The sequence below is a fragment of the Hydractinia symbiolongicarpus genome, chromosome 1, assembly GCF_029227915.1.
Source record: "Hydractinia symbiolongicarpus strain clone_291-10 chromosome 1, HSymV2.1, whole genome shotgun sequence".
NCBI lineage: Eukaryota > Metazoa > Cnidaria > Hydrozoa > Anthoathecata > Hydractiniidae > Hydractinia > Hydractinia symbiolongicarpus.
Window position 1 is genome coordinate 8,676,864 of NC_079875.1, and position 26,031 is coordinate 8,702,894.

General features: G+C 33.5%; 3 protein-coding genes across 3 annotated transcripts; 2 read left to right on the plus strand and 1 right to left on the minus strand.

The window, feature by feature from the left end:
* The first annotated feature begins 4,568 nt into the window (after window positions 1-4,568).
* Window positions 4,569-7,957, plus strand: LOC130636442 (PSME3-interacting protein-like). The gene is made up of 6 exons (XM_057446177.1): window positions 4,569-4,803; window positions 5,417-5,512; window positions 5,801-5,925; window positions 6,485-6,618; window positions 6,993-7,093; window positions 7,508-7,957. Exons 1-6 carry the CDS (start codon window positions 4,710-4,712, stop codon window positions 7,606-7,608), a joined length of 651 nt encoding a protein of 216 aa, XP_057302160.1. The 5' UTR covers window positions 4,569-4,709; the 3' UTR covers window positions 7,609-7,957.
* A 142-nt stretch (window positions 7,958-8,099) lies between these two features.
* LOC130636427 (programmed cell death protein 7-like) lies at window positions 8,100-16,898 on the plus strand. The gene is made up of 8 exons (XM_057446152.1): window positions 8,100-8,968; window positions 9,948-10,088; window positions 12,040-12,129; window positions 12,583-12,714; window positions 13,376-13,514; window positions 14,559-14,744; window positions 15,852-15,945; window positions 16,527-16,898. Exons 1-8 carry the CDS (start codon window positions 8,363-8,365, stop codon window positions 16,666-16,668), a joined length of 1,530 nt encoding a protein of 509 aa, XP_057302135.1. The 5' UTR covers window positions 8,100-8,362; the 3' UTR covers window positions 16,669-16,898.
* Window positions 16,899-17,385: 487 nt separating this feature from the next.
* LOC130636435 (uncharacterized) lies at window positions 17,386-24,698 on the minus strand. Its single transcript, XM_057446164.1, has 9 exons — window positions 24,569-24,698; window positions 23,854-24,015; window positions 23,293-23,407; window positions 22,261-22,427; window positions 21,783-21,907; window positions 21,380-21,509; window positions 19,707-19,803; window positions 19,126-19,355; window positions 17,386-17,902 (listed from the first exon to the last, which is right to left on the minus strand). Exons 1-9 carry the CDS (start codon window positions 24,650-24,652, stop codon window positions 17,762-17,764), a joined length of 1,251 nt encoding a protein of 416 aa, XP_057302147.1. The 5' UTR covers window positions 24,653-24,698; the 3' UTR covers window positions 17,386-17,761.
* Between the last annotated feature and the right edge of the window lie 1,333 nt (window positions 24,699-26,031).

A 26,031-nucleotide genomic window follows, 5' to 3' on the forward strand; every position in this document is an offset into this window, starting at 1 on the left:
TCGGGAGGTCTTGGGTTTAAACAACGGCCAAGTCATGCCAGAAGCTATAAAAGTGTGAATCTATCCTTACTGCTTAGCGTTTAGTATGAGAATAGGATTGATACTTTAGGCCGTTGTTTAGTTCGAAACGATTTTGCTTCCTACTGATCTGTAACGCTCCAAGAGCTCATAACGGATTTTGTTATCCAGTTTCCCTCAAAAGGTTTAAAATATAAGGTTAATGGTTGGCATAAAGGTAGAAAAAAATGCTCAGATAACTGGATAGTGATGAAATTAGTCCTAAAACTAGAAACTATTTTCCCAAAATTTACAAATTTAAATTTTTGACATTAAGTGCGTTATTGTTACGGAAGTATTTTATCACAACAGCTTTTACCCGTATTTTCTAGACGTAGACCAAAGTAGACCAAGAAAGACCAAAGTAGACCAACGTAGACCACTATATATTTCGACAAAATGGCCGAACTTTCTTGATAATTTGCACATCGTCAACAGGGTGCTATGAAATATCAATGTAAAAATACTTGACCAAATTTGCAAAAGCAAATCTAGGTCAGTCCATCATTTTTTATTTCCTAATAAAGCTACTTAAAGTGTTATTGAGTATACCCTATAATTTATATGGCTATTTTTTTGTAAGTTTGTTATTAGGAAATTTTAAAAACACCAATGTGACAAACCGTCCAGGTAAAAGAGCCAGCCAGATAAGCAAATTTATTTTTTATAAATTTTGAAAAAGTTCAAGAAACTTAGTTGCGTACTCACAGCTATATAAGTTTCCTACGGCCTAAAAGCCACGTATTATTATTATTTAGGCAAATCGACGGTTTTTCTTTAAAATTACACGCTATTTCGTGTGTCTGAAGCACAACGTTTTTTTTCTTTGGGACAAACAGACAGAATACGGCTATTATTAAGGATACTAATCGGTAGTACCCATGCACCGGTTTAGTTTATCATGACTTGGTGGTTATGGAGTTTGCTTTGTCATCACGTGTTCCATGGTTCAATCCACAGCGCAGACATCTTTAGCAAGTGCCTTAACACAGGACCTACATGTATAAAAGTGTTTGTAACACTAAAGTGGTTAAAAAAATAAGACGAATTTTCCCGCCCTTTATATATTGTAGCATAATATCATAACCGCACAGATACAGAAAATCGGTATTATTATAGAAACTAGTCGATAATCTGTGGAAAAACCTACCAGAGTTAGCCCTAGTACATATTTTGCGCATCGATATTTCGTGCATCCTCATTCGCCTGTCAACATGAAGAAATGAATACTCTTACCGTAAGTAAGGCCTAGATAAAGATGCAGTCATGTTATCCACAGCCATTTTATATGTCGCATTTCGTGTTTTCGCAGCACGATTTTCTTCTTGTGCAGAGGCAGAACACGGCTATTATAAATATAGAGATGGATATATTTGCTAAACTCGTGCTTTGGTATTAACAACCATTTACTCCGCAATGAAAGCAATCAAGTGGTAAATTTTAGAAAGGGGAAGGGCTTTATCGTGTAGGTTTTTACGCCCAAAGTATCATCACCAACAAACACGTACGGTTACAGCCTCTTTAAGTTGAGCGGCTTATTTAATTTGTACTAATAAAACGATACTAAAAGTCTTTTTGTAATTTGAAAAAAAATATTAGAAACAATGCGGTGCTTTCTACGTCAAGTAAAATTTGGAAAATTTTAACTTAGTTCAAACTTAAGTGCGTCTTCTTCTATTCCCTTACTGTTAACTGTGGTTTAATACATTCCTTTTGAGGTAAAAGGTTCCAAATTACACTACATGTTTCATTGATAATGTTATTGACGGTTGCTGGGCTCATTTTATGGCGCTAGTAGCTTGTAAAACATCAGTCACAAGACATCGCAACGTAATTCCCTACTTTCCTGTGGACAATAGGTTTCTTCATTTTTGTTTTTTAGTTATATGAGGACTTTATACACTAAAGCACTTTAGACGTGCGGATGAATACGGAAATAACGAAAGAAGTATTTGAAATCGTGAAACTGAATATGTCGTAGCAACATTATAAATTCACCGTTTTTTAATTGGTCTCCGTATATTTCCATACCCAAATTTTTCCTTTCATTTTCATTTTTAACTATAATGAAATGTTTTCTTAAGCAAATGTCTGTTTCGCTTTTTGATGCTGTTTTTTGATTTGACGCTTTTTTGTTGGTCATGTGGAGATTACCATTACCTGCTCCTTTTTTTGACCGTCACGACATATTCCGCACGGTCACAGGATAGTCCGCCTAGGCGATATGAACAAGAGAAAGCACACTTGAGCTTGTTGACCCATCTTGGTTTTAAAAAAGTTCCACTCCCGTTGCGCCAGATTGAGGCCATCTTCTAAAAACAACATTTAAAAAAGTGCTGATCGCCAGCATTTCTGCTTTAAAATCATAATGGCGCTAATAATGGTGGAATGGGTGCATGGTGCATGGTGTAGTAATAGCTAGTTTTCAGAAAGTATTTTGAATGTGAATCATAATATGGTTGGTGAAGTTGAAAGTATTCTGACGTGGCCAGCTAGTTCATAGTCTAGCCTGAAATTTTTAGCTTCGCTGTCTAGTTTAGTGTATATTTGGGAAAACAAAATATTACTTTGACACTTGAATTGTGTGTGTGTTTAAAAAAGCCACCAATTATTACAAAGAATTTAAACTTCAGGCTGAATGGCCAAGCAGTAAATATATCTGAAAGTGCATATATATCTGGTGTATATTTAGGTGCTTAGCTAACTAATGACCTTTTAAAAAATATAATTCCTAACATTTCATTTTACGCTGTTTTATTCAACAAAACATTACGCAAAAGAAATCGTGCATAAAGCTATTGTTGTTAAAAAAATTTCATGCACTTGTTTTTTTTGCTTATTAAAAGCTTGTAGCTATAAGCCCTATATGTTTACTCACAAAATTTGATTGCAAACCGACATACAGATCCCAAGTTAGTTATGAGTTCGTCAGCAAAAAATTAAGAGGCATGGGACGAGCAAGCGAATGTCATTTTGGCAAGAAAATTATGTTAATCAATTATCCTTTATAATATCTATGCATTGATAAAGTTTGAATGCACACCCCTTACCGGTCTAAATTTACCGATGAAAGGAAATGTCCAAATTTGCTATTACTGAAATATGACATCATAATTCATCCAGCATAATTAAATCTGAAATTCTTTAAATGTGAATATCTTAGAACAAAAAGAGCTTTTTAAAAAATTTAAAAAGACTTGTTAGCTAACTTTTTAAGCTCTATAATATAAGTCCAACATCATTTTATACCTCGGGTTCCCTTTAATGTTTTTTGCGCAGTCTTATAAGAAAATTAAAATTTAAGTGTAAAAACGTTTCACGGAAATAGTTTACTTGACAATATTTAAAGTTGTTTCGTAACATTAAAATTATTTTTATTCATACCGGAGGAGGGTGTTACGACATGCGTATTTTACATTGTTTTAATTATTTTTCTAATATCATTGAAAAAGATTTAATGATATTAACTATTTTTCCTAATGGATATCAAGAAATTTAGGATTTTAGCAAGCAGCGTAATTTTAAAACATATATTAATTATAACGAAGAAGGGTGTTACGACATACATAATCTTTTTTTTACGAGATGGGATAGGAAAATGATTGTTTGTTGATATTTTTATTACCTTTTTTATTGTGAAAGTTAGGGTCGGGTGGGCCCAAAGAACACCTAAATAAATTAGAGTCTAAACAAGAAAAAATTTTATGACAACGAAAATATTTTTGATCTAAAAACAAACAAAGAACAATTATTCATATTTAATTGCGTTATTCTCTCATGACATTAATTAGGTGATTTTTATATTGTTTAACCCTTTTTGGTCCGGGGGGAGCGGGGCGGATTCCGCTCCCCCGGTCATAGTATGTTTGAAAAACCCCTGGAAGGAATAAGGTTAAAGATGTATCATGACGATCACGATATGGATCGCGAAAGTCATGATGCATCGTGAAAGTCGACCCAATGATGGAACGCGACTTTCACAATGCTAAAAAAATTTTACTATAGCGACAACATTATGAATTGTACGTGACGCGCTTGATATGCGATCCACAATGTTAGCTGTCCTGATTCCAGTACTTCCAGTACAAATATATGGGATATTACTGTCAATTTCAATTATTTAAGTTGTAATTATTTAAGTTGATTTTCTTTTAAGACAAAATTTCAAACATAGTCAAAATTAAAACTAACTTGATATTAACGTCAAACCCTTACCAAAACAATCATTATCTTGCTACATCATATGATTATTATTATTATTGAATTTTTTTACCCAGGATAGCCTCTTCAGTTCCTATTGTTATCAACTAGGGTCCTGCAGAGGTCCTAGCATATTTAAAGCTCCCATTTAGGCTACGAAAGTCGTGCAAGCACAGTAATAGCTCAACTAGACAACCGCCTAAGATATAAATCCTATTCTTAGGCTGAGTGCTAAGCAGAAAAAGTAGATTCACACTTATAATCTCTAGCTCGGCCTGGGTTTTTAACCCAAGACTCTACAACAAAGCTGCCAGTCTGTATTTATATGAAGTTTATTGGGTCTTGTTGTTTCTCTGTAATTGATAGGTGTTTTGAGGGAAATTTACTTGTAAATTACAGGCTATTAGTTATGAAGCATTTTTTATTCTAATGTCGGTTTGATTTCAGTGAAAATGAATAGGTTTGTAACTGAAGCTGAGGTAGAGGAGACAAAAAAGAAAAGAGCAGAAGAATGGGAAAAAGCACGAGCTGCTGGTCGTGAACTACGTAAGTTTCTACATAGAAAGTTGTTAATTCTGTATGTATGAACACAACATTTCTCACACCTACACATATGTCATACTATTTTTAATAACAAATATATAATGTTTTTTACAATAAAAGAATTAAAATATATAATTGAAGAAACTTTGTAAATTGTTTTTAGTAGATAATTTCTAGTTCACAACAATAAAATAATTCCTGTAACAATCAAATTAAGACATTGCCAAGCAGATCAACTGATTCCCATAATGGTGAGGGCGTATATCAACATTGGAAATCCCACTTTAGTAGGACCACAAGCATTTAAAGTTGCTTGTAAAAAATTAAATATCATGTTTTGATATCTACACAAACATTTGTGTTGAAACTTTGATTAATTTGATTTCTTGTGCTTTAAAATAACCCTTGCATCATTAATGATGCCATTTATTGGTGTCACTTATTTGTTTGTGCATATTAAACTTTTAATTTCACACTTTGTTGTTTCTACTAATCAAGTCAATTTTAGGCTTCTTCCATATTCATTTTCTTTTGTAGAATTTGTTTTGTGATCCCACTGTTCAAGCAAACAAATTTTAAAATTGTTATTTGTATGAACACCAGATTTTTTTTGTAGCAAATGAAGAACCTCAAGATTTTCGTCCTTTGTATGAGCGGTTAAAGGAACAAAAGGATAAAAAACAAGAGGAATTTGAAGACCAACTCAAATTTAGTATGTGCTTAGTTCAGTAATGTATAAAAGCCGTTTTCTGAGGGAAAATAATTGTTTGTTATTTTCTTTGTTACCCTCTTTGTTGTACCACAACTTTTTTCAGACCAGTTTGAAATTTTATTCTTTTGTCAATGGTTTGGAAGTAAAACTTTCTTTGCTGTGACAAAGAAAGTGGAAAATAAAGTGTCCTAAATTGTAGCTCATGTGGTACTCCAACAAGGTTTAAGACTTATGTTCTTGTCTCACAACTATATGTTTAGTGTGTGTATATCTGTGGATATTTTTTAGAAAATATGATTTACAAAGGTCTAAATGAAGAAGATGCATCATTCTTAAGTACAGTTGCCAAAAAACAAGCCGAACTTGACGCAAAACGATTCGATAACGAATCTGAAGAATTACAGGAATTCAGAGTATCTTTTTAATTCTTAGAGTGTAATTTATTGATCAGGAATACTGTTTGCTCTATTTTTACTTCTTAATTTCAAAAAAAAAACTTAAGGTAAAATATTTATTTGGTTCAAACTGGATTTCATCTGCATAACGTTTGAAATATAAATTTACAAAACCAAAAAGAGCTATAGTTTTTTAAATTCATTCAGAGGACTTTTAATCTCCACTTTATAATGCCTCTTTCCTCCAATAAGTATTAACTAAATGCATTGTTTGTGATATACAATAGTAAAAAAAGGTTAAATTGTTTGCTATTGCACAGCATCCTTAGTACAAGATAAAACAGTTATAATTTTATAGTCGTAAAATTAAGATGCTTCACATGTAGTTCTCAGTAGAAGTCATGTAATCATGTAGGCTTGTCAATTATGACCTGTGTTGCAAAAAAAATTAGCATACCGTTCGCCTGAGAACTATTTTATGATATGCATTTTTCACGAAATCTTATCCCTGATTTTTGAACCCTAAACACTGAGAACTTTTTTAAAAATTTATATCTTTAACTGTTTTTGTTGTTATACTGCACGTGAAAGTGTTGCAAATGAAGGAAAGAACCTGTCAACAAATACAAAGAAACAAAAAATTTCGGCAGATTTTGTTGCTAAAGGGAAAAGTCAAGCTTCACTTCTTTCTTCATTGGTTGTCAGGAAAAGGTGATATATGTTTTATTACCACAGTTGAAGGGGTCTCTAATATCTGTTTCATGAACTGTACGATATAGCTTTCTATTTCAGTGTAAAAAAAATTTGCTTTGTTTTTTAATTAAAATAAAATTTTAGTTAACAATTACTTTGCAATGTTGTTAGCTGCTATTTTGCTACCACGTGTTATTTTTTATCTTTTGCTAAGTGGAGTGAATTTTCTCTTTGGAAATTATCAAATACGGGAATGAATTACAGCGAGTCTATATATAAAATTATTGGCTCTAATAGGCGCTTAAAGTGTGCTGACTATGTCTTAAGATTAGTCTTGAAACCGAAGAAATTAATTATTATGAATATTAACTGTAATATTATTTATGGTACAGGAAGATTTCAAAGGACAATGAACCAACTGATCCAAATAAATTGAAACAACAACCTGATGATCAAGGTGATAATAAAAAGAAAAAGGATGAAAAGGCTTTTAGTATGTGGAGTACCTGTCTTTACTGTCTTTACACAAATACTTGTGAATCTATTAACCTTTTTAATTTTTTAAAAATAAGCCTTTACGAAAAAATGACAAATTGCACCATTCACACAAAAAAATCTCTAAAATAAAAAGTATAATTAACTTTTCACCTGGTGACATTTTTAAGATATCCTACTAATTTCCTTTCTGTAATTTTCTTAAACATCGATTTTACTGTTAAGAATCAGGAAAATTAATCTGGCCAAAAAAAAATAAAAATTCCTTTATGAATCTTCATGAACTTAGGTACCTAAAAGTAAAGTTAAAAGTAAACCTTTGTTCTTTTTCAAGTCCTGCAAAAATTTTAAATTTTTTTTTTTAAAAAAATCTTTATAACGAGCATGTGAGCTTATTTTTATTGTTTCTCAGGTGATGTAAAGGAAAGAGAAGGCAATGCTGAGATAAAGAATAAAAAGCCTGTTCTTTGTTTAGCAGATTATCCTTCCAGCTCTGATGACGAAGGAGATTGACAATTCAGCATTCCTCTCATTTTTCAAGACAAACCTTCTATTGAAACTGTTTGAAGCGTTTGTGGAAAGTAATCCTGATTGATCTCACCAATGAATTAAGTGCCATTAGTTTTGTGAATTTGTACAGGTGATGTACAAAGAAACATACTAAAGCAATGAAAAACATGGTGCTGGTTTATTATCCATTATGGAATAATGACTTGTTCATACTTGTTCTCACAGCTTGCTGTTTGTAGCATGTATACTCTGCATTAGACTGAATTGAAAATACTGCTCAGTTTAACATCCACATGTAAAAGACTTTAAACGATTTATGTTTATTGCAACAAAAGAAATTTTAGTTCGGTTTCCTTTGACTCATTTGTTTGTGTTTATTCTGTCACATGTATTTTTGTAATGGTACCTTGAAAACTGTTACACACAGGTTGTCCAGAAACATGGAAATTTCTGTAATTGCTTGTTGTGAGATTAGTTTGTTTCCAGGGAAAATCTTATGAAAACTCAGTTATTATTTTGCTTGTCGGTTGTGTTCCATTTAAGTTTCTCTTTGGATTTTTAAGGAAGCCCTGGCTTTTTGTAGGACTACTGTTATCTCTCTCCTTTAACTTTCATAGGACACTTTGAAGGTTATAGGAAGTATTTAAATTAGCTGCAGAATTGTTTACATACTTTGATATAGTTTTCATTGTATACCATTGTATAGCAAACTATATGTTTAGTTCATTTTATTTTTTAGCTGTATTATAGTATCAAAATGAGTAGAAGGTTTTCGCAGCCGCCATATTATCCTACTGAAGGAAATAATCCTAATCAGCCACAATATCAGCCTCGACAGAATGTTCCACAGTTTGGTGAGCATCAACAAAATACACATCAAAACTTTCAACAAGCTTCCCCAAGACTTGAATTTAATCTTCTACCAGGAAAACCAAACTTTCCACAATCACCCAATATCGCACCTTCGAGATTCTCACCAATCCAGCAGGGTGCTTTCCCAAATTCACCCATGTTCCTGCCTAATTTGAATTTCCCGCCAGGAATGAATTTTCAACCGAATATCTCACCTAATATGTTGCCACCCAGTAATATACCAGTACCAGATTTCACACGCCCTCCACCGAATTTCTTTCCACGGTTTCCCCCAGTCCCAAACAATATCAGTCCACCTGTTTTTCTAAATAACCCAGGATTTCCACAGCAACCATTTAATATGAAGCCTGTTACTCAAAACATTGTTGCACCCGTAGAAAGGGATGAAAGGGAAGAACATAGAGAGTTAATGAAAGGCCTTGTAAGCAAGTGGATTCAAGACAAACGTATTTTGTTTAAACCGAAGGATAAGTCGTCTTCGCTGTTGAAGGTAATTTTTAGTTTGTGGAAAGTGTAATAATAAAGTGATTGATAAAGATGTTTTTTTATAAGCACAACGTTTATTAGCATACCCAGCCTCTGTTTTCTCAAAAAGACATTCACGAGCCTGTGGAGTTTCTCTTAAGCATATCTAGCTAATGTAACTACTTTTCATCAAAAATTTCATGTTTTACCTATATGTCATATTTTTTTTTATTACACTAAAGTGAGTTAAGCAATCTGTGATTTGCGTACTTACTCTCCTTTCATGAGTTGAAATTGAGGCTTTAAAGGAGGCCATGCTATTAATAACAGGTTTATGATATACTTTTTCACATTTTTACGTTTTCATATTTACTATTATACACAAGCTGTTTACACCATTTCGGAAATTCTGTGCATATTATGATTGAAACATAAAACATTTAATAATGGTATCATATGCCAGATTTTTTAGTTTTTATAATCTTTTAGTCTTATTTGCGTTCATTAGTCAAAAGCAATTTGCAGAAAATTAAGTTATTTTTCTTTAAAATGTAATTTATTTATAAAGGCAGAAAAATCTCAAGGGTTAATTGTCTCACTGCTTGTATTCGAATGTAATTGGACTCACTAACGTTAATGTTGAAAATATTTAAAACATTTGTTTTAAAATTTGGCAAAAAGTCCAACAAAGTTAATAAAAAATTCAGGACTGTTAACATGCAATTTAAAATATACCATAAAAAGTACTTTAAGTTGATTAACTTTGCAAAGATTAGTTTTTGCGGATTTCGCAAATTTATATGCAAATTTGCAAAAATTCGCAGAAAGGTTATTTTGCGAAATTACGGAAAATGACTTACACGCCAAAATATTTCTTCGCGAAATTTTTGGGCGTTTTCCTTTTTTTATCTAATGCTTTTCTCATAATATTCCGACTGATTCGCGAAAATTAAATCTGTAATTAACTTTAGGGACCTTGCTAAAAATTTATGCTTTTTTTATAGATCGGTGAATATCAAAAAACAATGCGAAGATACGTGCAAACTATTGAAAAATTACGAGGTTTAAACGATCAACTTGCTGAACATATGAAAGCAGATGATCAAAGATGGAAATCACTGATGGAGAATGTTGCTACGACCAGGGTACGTGAATTTTTAATTCAAAACAATGTCTGTAATGGTATGTGTTTGCCAAATGGTGTGTCAAAACTGATGGAATAACAATTCTAATATCTAGCGCTTTTACTGTCAAATAATTTGCTCATTTACAAGTCACTTTTTGTCAAATTCAGGCAGGATCTTGACCATATATAATTAATTGTGAAATTAATTTCTGCGAATGTTAATATGGATTCAATTAAGTTATGGAAACTCGAATTTTACACAACGGAATAAATAATTTCTGCAATTTTCACTTTGCTTTGTCAAACTCTTTTTTTGAATTTAGTTTTTTTGAATCGCAAGGCTTTTTTCCCTCAGACTTCTGACTAGGAAAAAACAGGACATTTATTGCTCTCTTTGAGTCCTGCCATGGCAATTTTACACACAAGATATTGTAACCAACAGGTATCAAATAAAAATGGTTAAAGAATTTATTATTAATGATAAAGTTTTCAGGTGCACACTATGTTGTTACTCTTGCTAGTGAGAAATGATGAGATAAACTGTCATTAGCGTGTCGGGAAAGTTAGGAGTTGTGTATCTGGTGAAAAATATCACCATTATTACATAAACAGACCTTTAGATTTTAATGAGACTAATTTATTTATTTTAGTTAGTTGTGCTTTAACCCTATTCGGTCCGGGGGGGGCGGATTCCGCCCCCCCTGACGGTTTTTTTTTAATAACTCCTGATTGCTTTGTTATATGGCTATGACACTTACTGAGTTTTAACATTTATCTATTAGACACCTGCATGCTAATTTTTTAGGTCCCATACCTTTCAGAGGCTTTGATATTGGCCATTACTCGAAACTACCCCTAAAAATCTCTATGAAATCCTTATAATGGGGAAAATATAATAACTCCTGTTAGGATTATCCTTAGAACTTGAAACTTGCAACACAGCTTTATTTCATCAAGAAGAATCATTTTGAATAATTTGAACACGTGACTAATCCGATTTCCCGATTTTGTCGGATTTCACCCGAAAATCGGAAAAAAATGGATTTTTGGGCAATTTTTGGCAAATTTTTATCCGATCCATGTAAAAACCGGAAGATATGTTAAATAACTTTTATTTAGCTTTCAGAAACTTCAAACAGAATGTAAAAATTCGTTCTAGAACGAAAGTAATTATATTTTAAGCAGATAGTGGCATTTTTGACAATTTTCAAGCTTCTGATGACGTCACAGAAAATGTGCTGACGCAAGCAAAAGTTTTTTGGCGCCATTTTGTTCCTTTTATGACGTACTATAAGTGTGCCAAGTTAGATTCAATTTGAACAATCCTATGAAAAGTTATTGAGGGGGGGCGGAATCCGCCCCCCCCCCCCCCCCCCCCCCCCCCGGTCATAGTATGTTCGAAAAACCCCGGACCGAATAGGGTTAATAAAATTTTGGAATTAATCATGGCTTACATTTTTCAAAATTTTGAGATTTGACAGTTTGAGATTTTTTAGTACTGACCGTCTGAGTCTCTTCTTTCTAGCTGACAATTAAATACATCCTTGGTTCACCGACAAGTACGGAAAGGATTTGGTTTTAGTTGTATCCTTTCAACAAAGAAACATTTGAATTTTTTTTATGTGACAAATCTTTAGTCTCTTATGAAAAATTTTCTTATGAAAAGTCTCTTGAGTACACTTGTTTAAAAACTGTCAATTTAGTAACTGCAGGTCAGCCCTAACTTTAAAAATGCCCATTTCTTGTTTTCATCAAACCTCCCCAAAGTGCCTCCATTATGTTTCATTTTTTTTTAAAAAAAATACCTTGCTTAAAAATAGCTCCAAATCTTGCTTTTTCTGTTTCGTTACGGCCCTAGAATATCTTTGTAAACCTCAACCAAAAAAGTTAAATGTCTCAATACAATGAGGCCACATTGAGGTCATAATATCATAGATCTCATTTTATATTATTTTTACTTTCTTTGTCAGAATGATGTGTTGAAAATGCAGACGACATTGTTCAACGATGAACAAATGAAGTACATCTCCACACTTGTCAACCTGAGAAAGAAAAAAAGGGTATTGTTTTTTATTGTCTGTGTATTTGTGATTCAAATGATTTGTGTGTTTTATTGTTGTCATGATTTGTTTAAAGGTAATTTCTATTGTTTTTCGCCGTCATCTTCGCGAGAAATGGCAAGAGGCAACATCCTGATAAAAAATAATTCTGCGAAAAAATAATTCACTACCCGCGTAATGTTTTTGATCTATCGAACTACTGTATGTACTATTAGTTCTTTCAACAATTATTCTTGTGGTATGTAATTCGCGAAAATTAACATCCGCGAAAAACTTGTTGCATTACGCATCTGCGCTATTTCGCGCTAATGAAGAGAAAATCCCCTCGCGAAAATTAATATCGTTAATGCACAGAGTCGCGTTTATTCTGTGCCACACAATGTACAAATATATACATACAATACAAAAAAAAAATTAAAATGAAATAAAAATCCTTTATAAACCTTTTTTTAGGTTCGTATCAAACGGAGAAAAGAGAAGAGTAAAGCTGACTACATCGCTTCACTTAGTAATCGTATCAAATTGAACGAACAGATTGACGAGTGGCAACATAAAGAACGCACTAAAATCATGATGGAAAGAATGGTAAGACCTATATTTGAGGTGGCTTCACTTTCTAAGCAAAACCATAAAAAAGTATTCAATCGCAAAATGTTTGCAAGCAGCCACTATGTTGTCAGATAGGTTTACGGTTTAAAAAACGCGACATTTTCTCGTTTTTCGCTACGTGTGACAAAAGGTAATAAATATTACAGGAGTTAATGTTTGAAGACAGTTTAAATTTCTTATTAATATTTATCATGAAATAGACATTTGAAATAGAGGTGGACTTTGTGACGAAGTTCTATGCTTTCCCTTCTCACAGTTCGTGTTAAAAAAGGTAAAAATTCGCATTTTTTAAAAAGCCTGATATTTTGCGTCATTTAATTCCGCGATTTGGTTAAAAAGACGCGAAAACAGTAAATCTGTTCCGATAATGGAGTGTTTTATACAGATTTTTTTTAATACTCTTCTATTCAGGGATTTAATTTTGCGGATATGCTTATTGCTAAATATTCGTAATATGAAATGTATATATAAAAAGAATCAAAACGTAGTTTGGATGTTTCGTAAATTCGATTTTATGGATGACAAAAAAGAATTATTTGATGAATTAAATTTCCCGCCTTTTTGCAAATTTGGCTTGTATATCATCGTGTACCACCACCGCAGTGCCTTTTTTCGAATCCTCTGCTTTTTCTTACAGGAGGAGACATTAAAAAACGAAGCAGGAGAGTCTTTAGTTGAAGTAAAACGCAAACAAACCGAAGCAAACGAATTTATTGATGTCGTAAAGAATTTACAGAAACTCCGAGATATACGGAAAGAAACCGCCATATACAAAGGTATGTTGACACTTGCATGCGCCCGCCACTGTGGGGCGGTTACGGTGTGTGTCTAGCGTTACCATGTTTAGATTTTTCGTAGCTACTAGTAGTAGCCTTAAGTCGAGAAATCCGCAGAAAGTTGACGGTAAATTCGTGAGATAAGATCACAATAGAAGTTTTCAGAATTTTTTTTATCATAATGCAGACTTCCTTACCTAGCGTTTAATAGAGTCATAATAAATAAATAAAATAGAACCAGCTAATGTTTATGTAGGATTAATTTATATCCGTTAAACACTTAACCAGTATGTAACCCTAAAAGACCTAACTTTAAGGTTTTTTTTTTTTTTTTTTGAAAACCGTTTAAAATATTTTTTTCTCTTTTCGTTTTACATAGCACTTGTAGTAAGTGATGTAGATTTCATTTTTAGTTGTCTCTATTTTTAATCTTCTACAGTAAACCCGCCCTCCCACCCCTGAAAACGATATAAATGAAGAAAAAGGTGTCAAATTCGTTATTTCTCCCGGAATACTAGGACTCTTACTTAGCAAAAATAAGTTATTTCCCTTAATCTAAATTCTTGTGAGAATTCATATTCCCAATTGTTAGCAATCCATTTTCTTAGCAGCATAATAATCTTCAATTTTTTTTTCAAGAGATCATTGTTACTTAAGTATAAAACACGTGGTTGTTTACCTTAATGAGACTTAATGAGAAATTTCGCGAAGACTAATTTTTACAAATGAGTATTTTGTGAATCTTTAGCGTAAATGTAACTTTTGCGAAAAAATGTTGCAAATATTAAACTTCTAAACAGTTACTCTCGTTGATATTGATACGTCTTTGCTCGGACTGAAAGTTTTTAATTTTTGACGAGATAAAGAGTTCTAGAAATACACTTGGTTCCGAATCATTTCTCTCGTTAAAGATTCACTTATTTGATAGCTGAGTTGGTTGGTTCTGCAAAAGAAGGACTTCTGGAAATATACGCCGCATTAGTTTCCAGTCCTCTCATTTTATTTTTCCATTTTTTATACTTTCATCTTTTTTATATTTTACAGGTATTTTAGTCATTGAAAAAGATGACGAAGAGTTTAATTCAAAAATTGCTGAGGTCATCAAACTGTTATCCGATCAAAAACAAACATACGAAGCAGAGGAAAAAGCTTTGCGAGTTTTGCGTGAAGAAGAAGCGGAGCAGTTGAAACGAGTGGAAGATGAGAAGCGAAAGAAACAAAAGCAAAATCGTACGTGATTTTTTTTTTCTTTTTTTAGAAAGTTGTTACAGGGAAATCAGAAATTCCTTCTGCTAAGTCCTACAAATTTCACGAATATTTGATATTTCTTTTAGGGGAATTTTAGGAAAATTAAGATCCGCAAAGTTTTTATTTGCAGGAAAAAGTTTCGCAATGTTAAGTGAAAGTTGTGTAATCACAAAAGTCAATCATGAAAACCTTGGTAAATGTGTAGTCGATGTGTAGTGGTTGCGCATTCGGCTTGTAGTCATATGGTTTCAGGTTCGAGTCTCCACTCCGGCGTACTTTAAATGTAGTGTTGTCAGCCCATCTTGTGCCATCTACTGACAATTAAGCAGTTTTTGTGGTAAGCAAGCAAGTTGGAGCAATGCTATACGTATCTATTTTCTGATCTATGTGGATTTTGGAAAATCGTCGTTATCCTTATGAAATCGAGCTTTTGTTGCATCTTTTAAATCATATAACATCACACGATATCAAAAGTTGAAGAACGTTTTTAATTGGTTTCGTTCAAAAGATAACATACTTACATAAATAATTTTTTAGAAGGACCATATCTGACAGGACAATGCCGCTTCACAACAGGATATTTCTGCAGTCTACACTGAAAAAACGCTTCTATATTTTGTTTTTTTTCCCTTTTTATTTAAGATTTGCATTCGCACGAGAATAAATACGCGCGAAGTAGCTTTTTTGCTGCGGGAAAATCTTTTCGGATAAAGTGGATCTCTCTTTAAAGAAAATCTAATTCCTAGCCCTCTTCTGTCATCGGTTTTTCAATAACTTTGAAATTGTTGCGAGATAGTCACGGTTCCGGTTTTAATGGAACATGTGCACAATAAAGCGATGCAAAAGATGTTGCACAAAGTATGTTATGGTAAAGAATGTGCAGAGCAACTAGTGTGCAACATTTACGAAATATATTGAAAACCAAACTTCATAAATTTCTCAACTCACCAAAATTTGAAATCATCAAATTTCTAACAACACTGTCGCTAAGCCAAACAAAATCTCGAAAAAAACAACGTGTATCGTAACAGTAAAATAAATGTAATTCACAAACCTAATTTATATGTACTTGAACCTAATTTCTCATAGGTCAACAACATTTAAATCTTGTGGATCCACTCGCATCATATCGTATGTACTGGTTGCAAGGAGAGGATAGCATCGCTGCTCTTATACATATAAGGTATGTTGCCTTCTTCATATCGACATGCTCGTTGTTGTCTTTGTAACGTGTTTTGTGTTGTGGAGATCAACCAATATGGCGGCTTAGCTGCAGTCAGATTGCTTTTGCTGAAATCTTCAATGGTTAAAAAATCCTACATCGAACGGTTACTGAAAAGAATGAGTAAGCACCAACTAGATTCCCTCTTCGCCTGGCTATAGATGGGGCGGGGTAACTTCAATTTGTTTTATTCAAAAAAATAACAGTAACGTTTTAGTAGACTTGAGAAGGATTCTGTCATATTTTTTAAACGGAGCGTTACTATGAAAAAATAAAGCAAAGAGATGGAGATCTAATAGCATTTTGACATTTCTTCCGGTAAGAAAAAAATTTTTGAGGGAAATTATCACGGCGCAAAGTTGAGGGTGCATTTTTTAACTCAAAATTCTTTTTTTCTGTTGTGTTTAACCAAACAAAGGCATTTTCAGCAGTGATTTTAGTCAAAGTTGAAAAAGCCACTTCTACACACAGTGTTGAGAACAATTCTGTGAGTGTCATTAACGTAAGAGATACTTTCAGTTTTAAATCATTTTTTATTGTAGAAGGCTATGGGATATGTATTTATGCCAGCCTGGTGTAGGAGGTTCGCGGCTGCCAAAAGGTTGGGTGACACCAAGTTCATCGTGTGATCAAGAATGGAAGAAATATCAAATAAAGAAGGTGGGGGAAACGCCAAAGTCGTGATAGCTAATCATGCAATCAAGACGGTAACAGAAGCAAGAGGTGTGAAATATGATGAAGTTTCTACGTCGTGTACGTCAGGGTTTATAAATGATCTTATGAAGTCGATGTATTGCAAGGATTAGGCTGGCAAAAACCCTGCGCAAATTTGAACACAAATAAATTATTTTCTCACTGTAAAGTCTTTTATAGAAAAAGAGAAAAAAGTCTTGCGTTACTTGCACTATAAATTATTTTTGCGTTCTACATTCCTGGTCAAGATATGTTGAAGAAAAGATAGTTAATTTCAAAGTTTCTCGTCACAAGTGGTTTCATAGGTTATGTCTACATTATAGTCGCGCATTTTGAACTTGTCACTGTTTCCTTGTCAGTATTCACAGCAGATTGTATCAGCGGGACCTTTTATGTCAAATTTCAAGACCAACTTATTCCCCGACTTGGATTATTTCACTGTGGCGGAGCGCAACGACACTCCACCAGGTATGAAGTGCAAGAGTAGCAACATTCATACCTGCTTGATTTTGTTCACGGTTTGTCTAATTTTCGCATGACGAAGTAATTTCTTAGGAGAGTTGATCGTAAATTGACTACAACTATAAATTGGGCACAAAACAAATGCTCTATGACCATAAAGCTGGACATAATAACTAAAATGATAGAAGTGATTTGACATGAAAACACAACAGCGCTTTCACAATTTTAAGAGCAAGTATAATTAGGTCAGAAAAAATAAAACTTTATTTATAAAAATTCGTGTTAGAGGGGCAAATAAAATATATTTAGTAGCAGAAGTAAAACTTTTTACATCTTCCAGACAAAAAAGTTGTCGAAGTAGATATGTAGATAATTTCCACTAATTAGGAAACGTAAAAAACCTAACAAAAAATAGAAAAGTCATAACAAAAAACGTAAATGTATAAAACATGAACAGGAAGGAGTTACAAGTCGCAAAGAAAAACCGTAAACGGAGACGAAGATGTTGGAGCGATCATCGATGATGTACTGCATATAGAATAACCAGTAGCCAAATCACCATGATAAAGAGCAATAACCATTTTACTCTCCTACGCAGGTGCAGAAAGTGATGGTGGAAACATTAGGCTGATAAATCATTATTCGGAAATGTCACCTCGTCCCCAAAGGAGAAAAAATAACGTTTCGCAATAACAGCTGCTGCGTAGTAATAATTCCCCATTTCTGGACGCTTCAACCAAAATTCGTAACAACATTGTATCACCTAAGAGAGAAAAGTCGCAATAACTGTAACAAGTGAGTGATAACGTCTAAATATACGAAAATATCGCAATTTTTAGTCAAACGTTAATGTTCGCGCAACTAAAAGTCATGAAAACATCTAAATATACGTGAATATCGCAAAAATAAAAACAAAAGGTAATGTTTGCGCAACTAAAAGTCGTGATAAAGTCAAAATATACGCGAATATTACAAATTTTTTCGAAAGGTTATGTTTGCGCAACTAAAAGTCATGAAAACTCGTAAAACTTATCAACGTGTAAACAATAATCTAATAATTTAATCCTCCAGTATAGTTTCATTTCAGTAGCAATCCTAATTTTCGTGAATTTAGCGAATTTTATCCATATTCGTGACACTTTGTCCTCACGAAATTACAAGAAATGGCTTAATTTCCGAAATTATTATGTGCGGACTTTTGAAAAACAAATGCAGTAGACTCTCTATAACTCGAACCCTTATAACTCGAAACTCTCCTTAACTCAAATGTTTTTTTTTATCTAGAACTAGAATGCTTTTTGTATCTAGAACTTTATATGACACAAGCAGCTTATGTGCATTGGTTTGCCTCTATAAACGTAAATGGAGTCCTAACTGATTTGAATATTTTATATATATTTATATATATGTGTGAGGCTGCTGGGACAAAACGTAAAGCAGAAAAAGTTTCGGATTTCTTTTCTTCTCAAAAATAAATCATTGAGATAAAATATTCTTGGCCTACAAGGTCGAGATTTTAAAATTCATCTTCGCGAAAATTATTTAACATCTTAAAGATCTTATCCTCATACTTTCGTGGCGAAATTCAAACATTCGTTCATTTAAAAACTCTCCCTACTCATGTTCGAAAAATGGACGATGTACCATATCTAGATTTACCGTCTTCATCTGTCATTATGAAAAGGCAAAATCCCTGCGGACGAGGTGGCCTTATCCGTACTAATTTTGATTATTGTTTTATGCGCAAAATTTTCTACAAAAAAAATAGGAGAAAATAGTAAAGTTCATGTTTTTTGATAAAATTAGATGCGTTTTTTATGTAAACTGTGGAAATATGGTATTTATAGATGTTTTTGTCAAAGTTGTGAAAAAATGGAGGAAAAAAGAATAAATTATGACGTATATTAAATTAAACCTTGGTAATATCTACTGTTAACAATTTTTTTGCGGAAACGTTGGTTATTCTCACGGCAGACAAAAACTTACCTTCAACGCGTGCATTTCATAATTTGTTTCATCTTCCAGTAACTCCTTCATGAACGCGTCCCATTTTGCTTGATTAACTTCACCTTCAAAAAATTCTTCTGGTGAGCGAGACAATGCTGGAGCTTGTTGGGTCATATAGACTGCGAGAAGACCTGCAACCAATGCACGGAGGCCACGCAAAGCAGTCTTGTAATCAAAAAGATGACAGATCTGTCTGTATGACCAAGAACCTGTATAAACACAAGTAAATCGAGTACAAAAAACCTCGTTCACAGGATGCTTTGCCTCTTCGATTAATTTGATAGCGGTGGAAAGATTATAAGCTATACCGTAGTATCGGCTCAGGGTCAAATAGACGGTATGGTCGAATTATTATATCTGCTTTTCATTAACATTTGACTTTTTATATCGCATCAAGCAAAAGTATTTTTTCCATATTATATGTTATGTCATTTCAATTTTCAAGTTCGTAAAGTTTCTTTTTCTGAAAGATGACATGATATCACGGTAGATATTAAATAATGTATCAGATGACGTCATTACAGCGAGCATATCAAACCCTCACCCAGAACTAAACATACCTGTTATTCCATGAAGCAGAAAGAAATCATTTTTTGTCTCAGCTTTGACATACACAACAACAGCGTTGTCACCGAGCCAATCAACAACACGGAACAACTAAATATAAGTAATTATATACTTGACAATCTAGTCCCTAGGGCATCTTGTATTTTATCAATAGACACCATGGCAAAAGTAAAGGCGGGGGAAAACCAGTCCAACATTTCATCCAACATTTTTTCCCATGTTGGATGAAATGTTGGATAAAAAAATGCACGTTGCATGAAGCAAAATGTTAGGTTTCTGGGACTGATTTTAAAAACATTCGAACGATAAAGAGTTTATTCATTCCTGAAAAACAAAATTTGCCCGCCTTAACTCCTCGTAAAAATCCCACTTCGTACAATGCGTAAAAATAGAAGTAATTAATCTTATATTAGTAAGTAGCTTGTGGGTAAATTCACGGGTTTGCCCGTACTTTGTATATTCCATTTCGTGTGTCCGTAGCACAGCTTTAAAATCGCGCACGGAAGACAATGTATTAGGTCAGTGTACACCCATGAAATCACCGCCCAGAAATCGAACAGAACGTGCATTTTTATGCCTCCAAAATAGTAATACAGACCACGATTATTTCTCGTGAGATTTTTATTTCAATAACAAACTGTTTATTCGTTTTTGTAAACCTATTAATCATAGTTCCCACTGTCTATAAAATTCTTTTCGCAGAAAAAGCACCCAGTACTCGTTCACATTTTTCGCAAAATCACAAAAGCATTTTTATGGAAATCTCATGAGCGAGTTACATAAGTTACAAAAGAGCAGGCGAACACGTGGATTTTTCCACGGACCACTGACTAGTAGTGCCTATTCTACCTGCAGTATGTCGTAAATACAGATTGAGAGATTTCTTTGCAAACATACATGTTTTATAAAAGATAAGTGAAATACGTGGTTGAACTTTTTGGGAAAATTGTTTCATTTTTATCATGAAAATAATAATATACAGCGCACAAGTTCAAATTTAGTGTAGACAAATTAATGTAACTGCCGTAAACTAACTTGCTCCACAGGGGACTCGGAATATGCGTACGATTAGAACTCCGTATAATGTTTTCGTATAATGTAATTTCGTTAGGCAATTTCCCTACGCGTAGAATGTGTCTCTGAAAACAATAAGAAACATGACAGGTTAACTGTGAGCAATAGCCTAGCGCTACCATAGCCCTAACGTCCGTAACTGACAACTGGTGGCCGCTTTTTGGGCGATAGTTTTTAACTTTAGTAATTTGTACGAAGTTGAATAACAACGAACTTTTCTTCCATAATTTTTTTGCATTTTAAAAGCGAAAATTTATCCTGGTAACGAGGTTGGATAACAGATAAAAAGCATTGTGCACGCAGACAGATATTTCAGAAACATTTGTTTCATCTTGATGTCATTTTCCTTACTTTTAAAATTCTGTCCAAGATAAGCTAATGCAATACATGAAGTTAGAGCCCGGGCCGCGTATTAATTTTTTAAGGCTTTAAGCTGAGCGAGACGGGAAGTGCTCTTTTTTATAGGGAGAGACAACCAATTTAAGAAAGTTTTTATTCAAGTAAAAATCAGGAGTACGAAAAAAAGATGTTGGGAGGCTTATTCAAATTTATCTTGCTGACAATGGTGCTTGGTATGTATCTCTTTTCTTACCTGATCCATGTCTTCTTTTTCCGGGTCAAACCATTCTGGAAATTGAATATCATCTGCCATGTCAAGGAAGTACTCTCCATGGTACTTGGGTGCAGGCCACCCATAAACACCAGCCATATGGGTGTCAACTCTATAAAAAATAAAGTCGATTGCTGATTTTTAAAGAATACCAAAAACAACGATCAACAAAAACAGCAACACCAATAGAAAAACTACTATTTATTACAATTTTTGCAATGACTGAGCATAGACTTTGACTTCATATAACTAGTTTATTCTTCTTGCATAGTTCAACCCTCAGCCTAACAAAACATGACTGTTTCCACACAAGCACATACAGGGTGTGTGTTTGTGCCGGAAAATCGATGCCTACAGGTAAAACCTTGATAAATAGTTATCTTACCGGAACTTTTTATCTTTCTCTTCTTCTTCTTTCAGCTCCTTCACCAGCTCCTTGTTGTCATGAAGTTTTTGAAAAATGTCTAAAATATTCGTCTTTCCACGGCCAAAGTTACTCAAATCTTTTCTCTACAAAGTGAATGTTTTAAATAGAATAAAAATTTGTTTCCAGAGCATGTGCACTTACCACAAATGTTACATGACATTTTGCATAAAGATGCTATGGAAATTTTGATTGTTCTCCTTATAAACAGTTTTTATCAACTTAGTTCCCAATGCCAGTAGTCTCTTTTCAATTTTTGCTGATTTGGTGGAAACGAGATTGCATTTTATATCAGTTGGTAATGATATATATATTTTATATCAAAATGTGTACCCAAAAATATTTGCACTAATGTCCACCCAGGGCGCAATAATTACTAGATTAGCAAAAAGATTAAACAAATTTATAAAAAAAACACGTAGTTATTGCAAAGACTTACTTTGTGGTGGTCCGGTTCATCGGACAACATGGGAGAATACTGTTGGTCCATGAATATCAATCCTTCCAGCATTGTTTCAGGGCTGTTTCCAAGGTAACCGTACGCAATTGAAATACTACCATGAAATGCGCTGTACAGCGGTCCATCAATGATAGCTGGTACGACGTCTACAAAATAATTTATAGTACATTTTTCACAATATCAATTTTTCTTATTAGCCTAGCCTTTCAACTTAAACTTTTAACTGAAATACATATTCAGTGAGCATTTTTAAAAACATGTAAAAACTATGAAATCAATATCTCATTGTTGGTTGTCATTGCTGAAATCATTGAGTATGTGTATAGACAATTGCCTTCACCCTCGCCCCGGTTTTTATGAGCCTAGACTCCTTTTTCTGACAGCAAGAGAAAGTTGGACTTCTTTGAACGTTAGAAATGGAACCAGCCAATCACATGTCGAAAACAATAGTTTTCTTTTTCTTTTGAGATGAGCCTGAAGGGTGGTTATCAACGAGAGTCCTGCGAAGAGGGTCCTAGTGTATTTAAAGCTCCCATTTAAGCTACGAAAGTCGTGCGGTCACAGGGATCGCCTCACTAAAAAACAGCCTAAAATAGGAATTCTCATGCTGAATGTTAGGCAAAAAGGATATATCCACACTTTCATATATTTTCTCAATGGAAGCGAACGCTCTACCACTAGTCACTACCAGTCGCTACCAGTCGCTACCAGTCGCTACCAGTCGCTACCAGTCGCTACCAGTCGCTACCAGTCGCTACCAGTCGCTACCAGTCGCTACCAGTCGCTACCAGTCGCTACCAGTATTTTCTATTTCTATTTACCTGACAAGAGAATTCTAAACCGCCTTTATCTTACAACATAAATTGTACTTATACTTACGTTACCCTAAAATCAGCAGCTATTCCTGCGCCCCGACGCCCTCCTGTCAATTCAATTTACGCCCAGAATAAGCCCCTTTTTCGTAGAATATTATTTTTTAACATTTTCAATTTTTTCCAAAGTACTACCTACCCTTAATCATTTTGATAACATCGCCGTTGTATTTGTTTTTTAACAAATCTTCATATTTTTCTTTCATGGCGTAAAATCCATTGTTCTTGCCTCGATAATCGATTAGTTTGACAGACTAAATACAAAAACAGCCTTGATAATTCGTTTTTTTCCTCGATAATATACACCCGTTAAAATTTTTGCTATGTCATGTTTTAACAAAAAAACTTTTTGTTAACATGCCATGGTGGTCAATATCGATCCAAGGTAGTGTACAAAAATTCTCATCTGAATCCAAAAGGTTAAACGGAATGTTTGCTCGCCAACATCTATTTTTTTTAGATTTGTGACCAAGGTTATCTGTTCTTGTAAAAGATCTCCTCATGCTCATCGTTTTTCTATGGGAGTTAATTATTGGGCTATTACGAGAAGAGGCGTTTATCAACCTCAACCCAAAGTGGATGTATTTTCAGAGGATTCGCGGTGTACTATGTGTACTTGCATATTGAACATTAACTTTCCTATCAAAAATTTAGTATTTCAAAATAAAAAGGGAATGCATAATGAACAAGGCGTATGTACCTTCACATAATCTATTAACGCTCGTTCAGTAAGTGGTTTATCCGCCTTCAATTCTGGTATGTGTTTGTTGAGCTCATTAATGTAGCTGCGTGTCCGTTCTTCAGAAAAGCCAAGATATGCCAATGCGCATATACCATGCGGCTTGTGGTTATGTCTAATCTCCTAAGTAAAAAACAACAGCTTTTAAAACTTGAAAATAAAATGGTTTCTCAAAAAGAAACTTTTCACACAGGCTCTGTAAAATATGGGACCTAAAAATTTGATGGATTAATATGAAGTTTAAATTGAATTTTAAAAAAATGCTGACTTACCAGTTGTATATTTTACAAACTGGTTATTACATTATACAGACCAGCACATTTGTTATTTACGCGCAATTTTTATGAAAAATTCGTATTTATATAGACCAGGAGGCCCATCTTAATTTTTCCACTCGGAAATCGAAATAGTTAAGGTTGAAAAAATTACGCTGGGTCTCAAACGATTTTTCTGCGGTCAAATTACTGATTATAATTTGTAGTTCGCTATGAGATGGAGTTAAATTTTCCGGATTTGCTATGACATTTCTTTGCGTTTAAGCTTTCGTTTAAGAGAAACTGAATTTGATTTTCTCGAAGAAAGCTTAGTTAACTAGGCTATATTAATATTCAACATATTAATAGCTTCTTGTGGTTACTCCTTTAACAAGATAACAACGAAATAAAGAAAAACCAACCTTGTAATATGACTCATGAGTGAAACTGTTTTGCTTTAATAAACCTGAAAGCCACTCCGGATTTTTGCGAACTAACATACTCATCTTAAAAACAGTCTTAATATATATACTATATAAAATAAATAGGGGAAACATTAATGGGTTTGGGATATAATAATTTAAATATAGATAACAGAAACAGTAAATGGATTGGGAAAGTTAAAAAGAGTACTACAAGTGGTTTTAAAAACAACTAGTTTCACGTTGTTCGTTCAATTATCATTGTAGTACTTAAAAATTTTAAACAACGTGAGAAAAGCTTGCGCTTAACACAATCTGTAGTACTTTTTCTGACTTTTCCAAACGGTTCAATGTTTATAATATATACATATACTTAACTTGTACCTGATACATGCATTATATTTTCTTACCCAAAACATAAAGGTACATGGTTTAAAGTTTGTAATCATTTGTAATCGTCTAATTTAATTGCGATTAGGCGATTCCTTACCTACTAAACGTAGGTTTATACCTAATAAGAAAATTACCCTAAAAAAAACAGCTAGCCATACGAAATTTTACAATTTTACAGAATTCAAGACATTTTTTATAATTTATTTAACATGATAGTCCATTATAAGATTACTTCTATAGAAAATAAATTCTATACTTTCTAATACTTTTAAAGTATGTCTTTTATGAGTTTTCAAGATTACGTTTCATAAAAATATAATTTCAATATTTTCACTCAGTCGTTCTGAATAGACTCTTTATGTAAGAAAATATAAAAATTGAAAGGTTTATTTGAGCAGTCTTTTTATTTAGCTTAGTTTACATGTGTTGCCCAATAGGATTCTGATGTTATGTTAATCTAAGGCTATGTTTACATTTTTTAAGAATGTACGACTGCATTCATGGTTAAAAGTTTATTTAAACAAAAACATTTTACTGAGTTCATTCATCCATGGGAGTTCTGCCTGAATGATTGTCGCCCACCATGCACTACCCCCAAGTAAATACCTGTGTTAATACCCAGTGCTTTTTTTAATTAAATTTGGTAGTATAGACGCGACTTTAGCTATTTATTTTTTATGTACAAAGTTTCCATACCCACGTACTTGTTGTTTGTTTTGATTGTTGTAAAATAAACAAAAATAAGTAAACAAAATAATAGACATACTTTAAAGCGTGTTTCAACTTAATGGTTTGGTCGCGCGACTGAGCGAATCATTCGCGCGGTGCTTTTGTAATAATCACTGCAGTTGTCTGTTCGAGCGTGAAAGTGGTACTTACCCATGCATATGCACAAAACATAGATAAGGGAAAAATCTAAGATTGGCGAATTCCATTGTTTTCCACGAAATAAGGTCTAGTTTATCATTCTTGTTACGAAGGCGCTTTAGACGAAACCTTGGTAGGCATTTGGATGCAAAACAAAAGAAAAGTAAAAAGGGTTTATAAATTGACTTTTAATAAAAACAGGG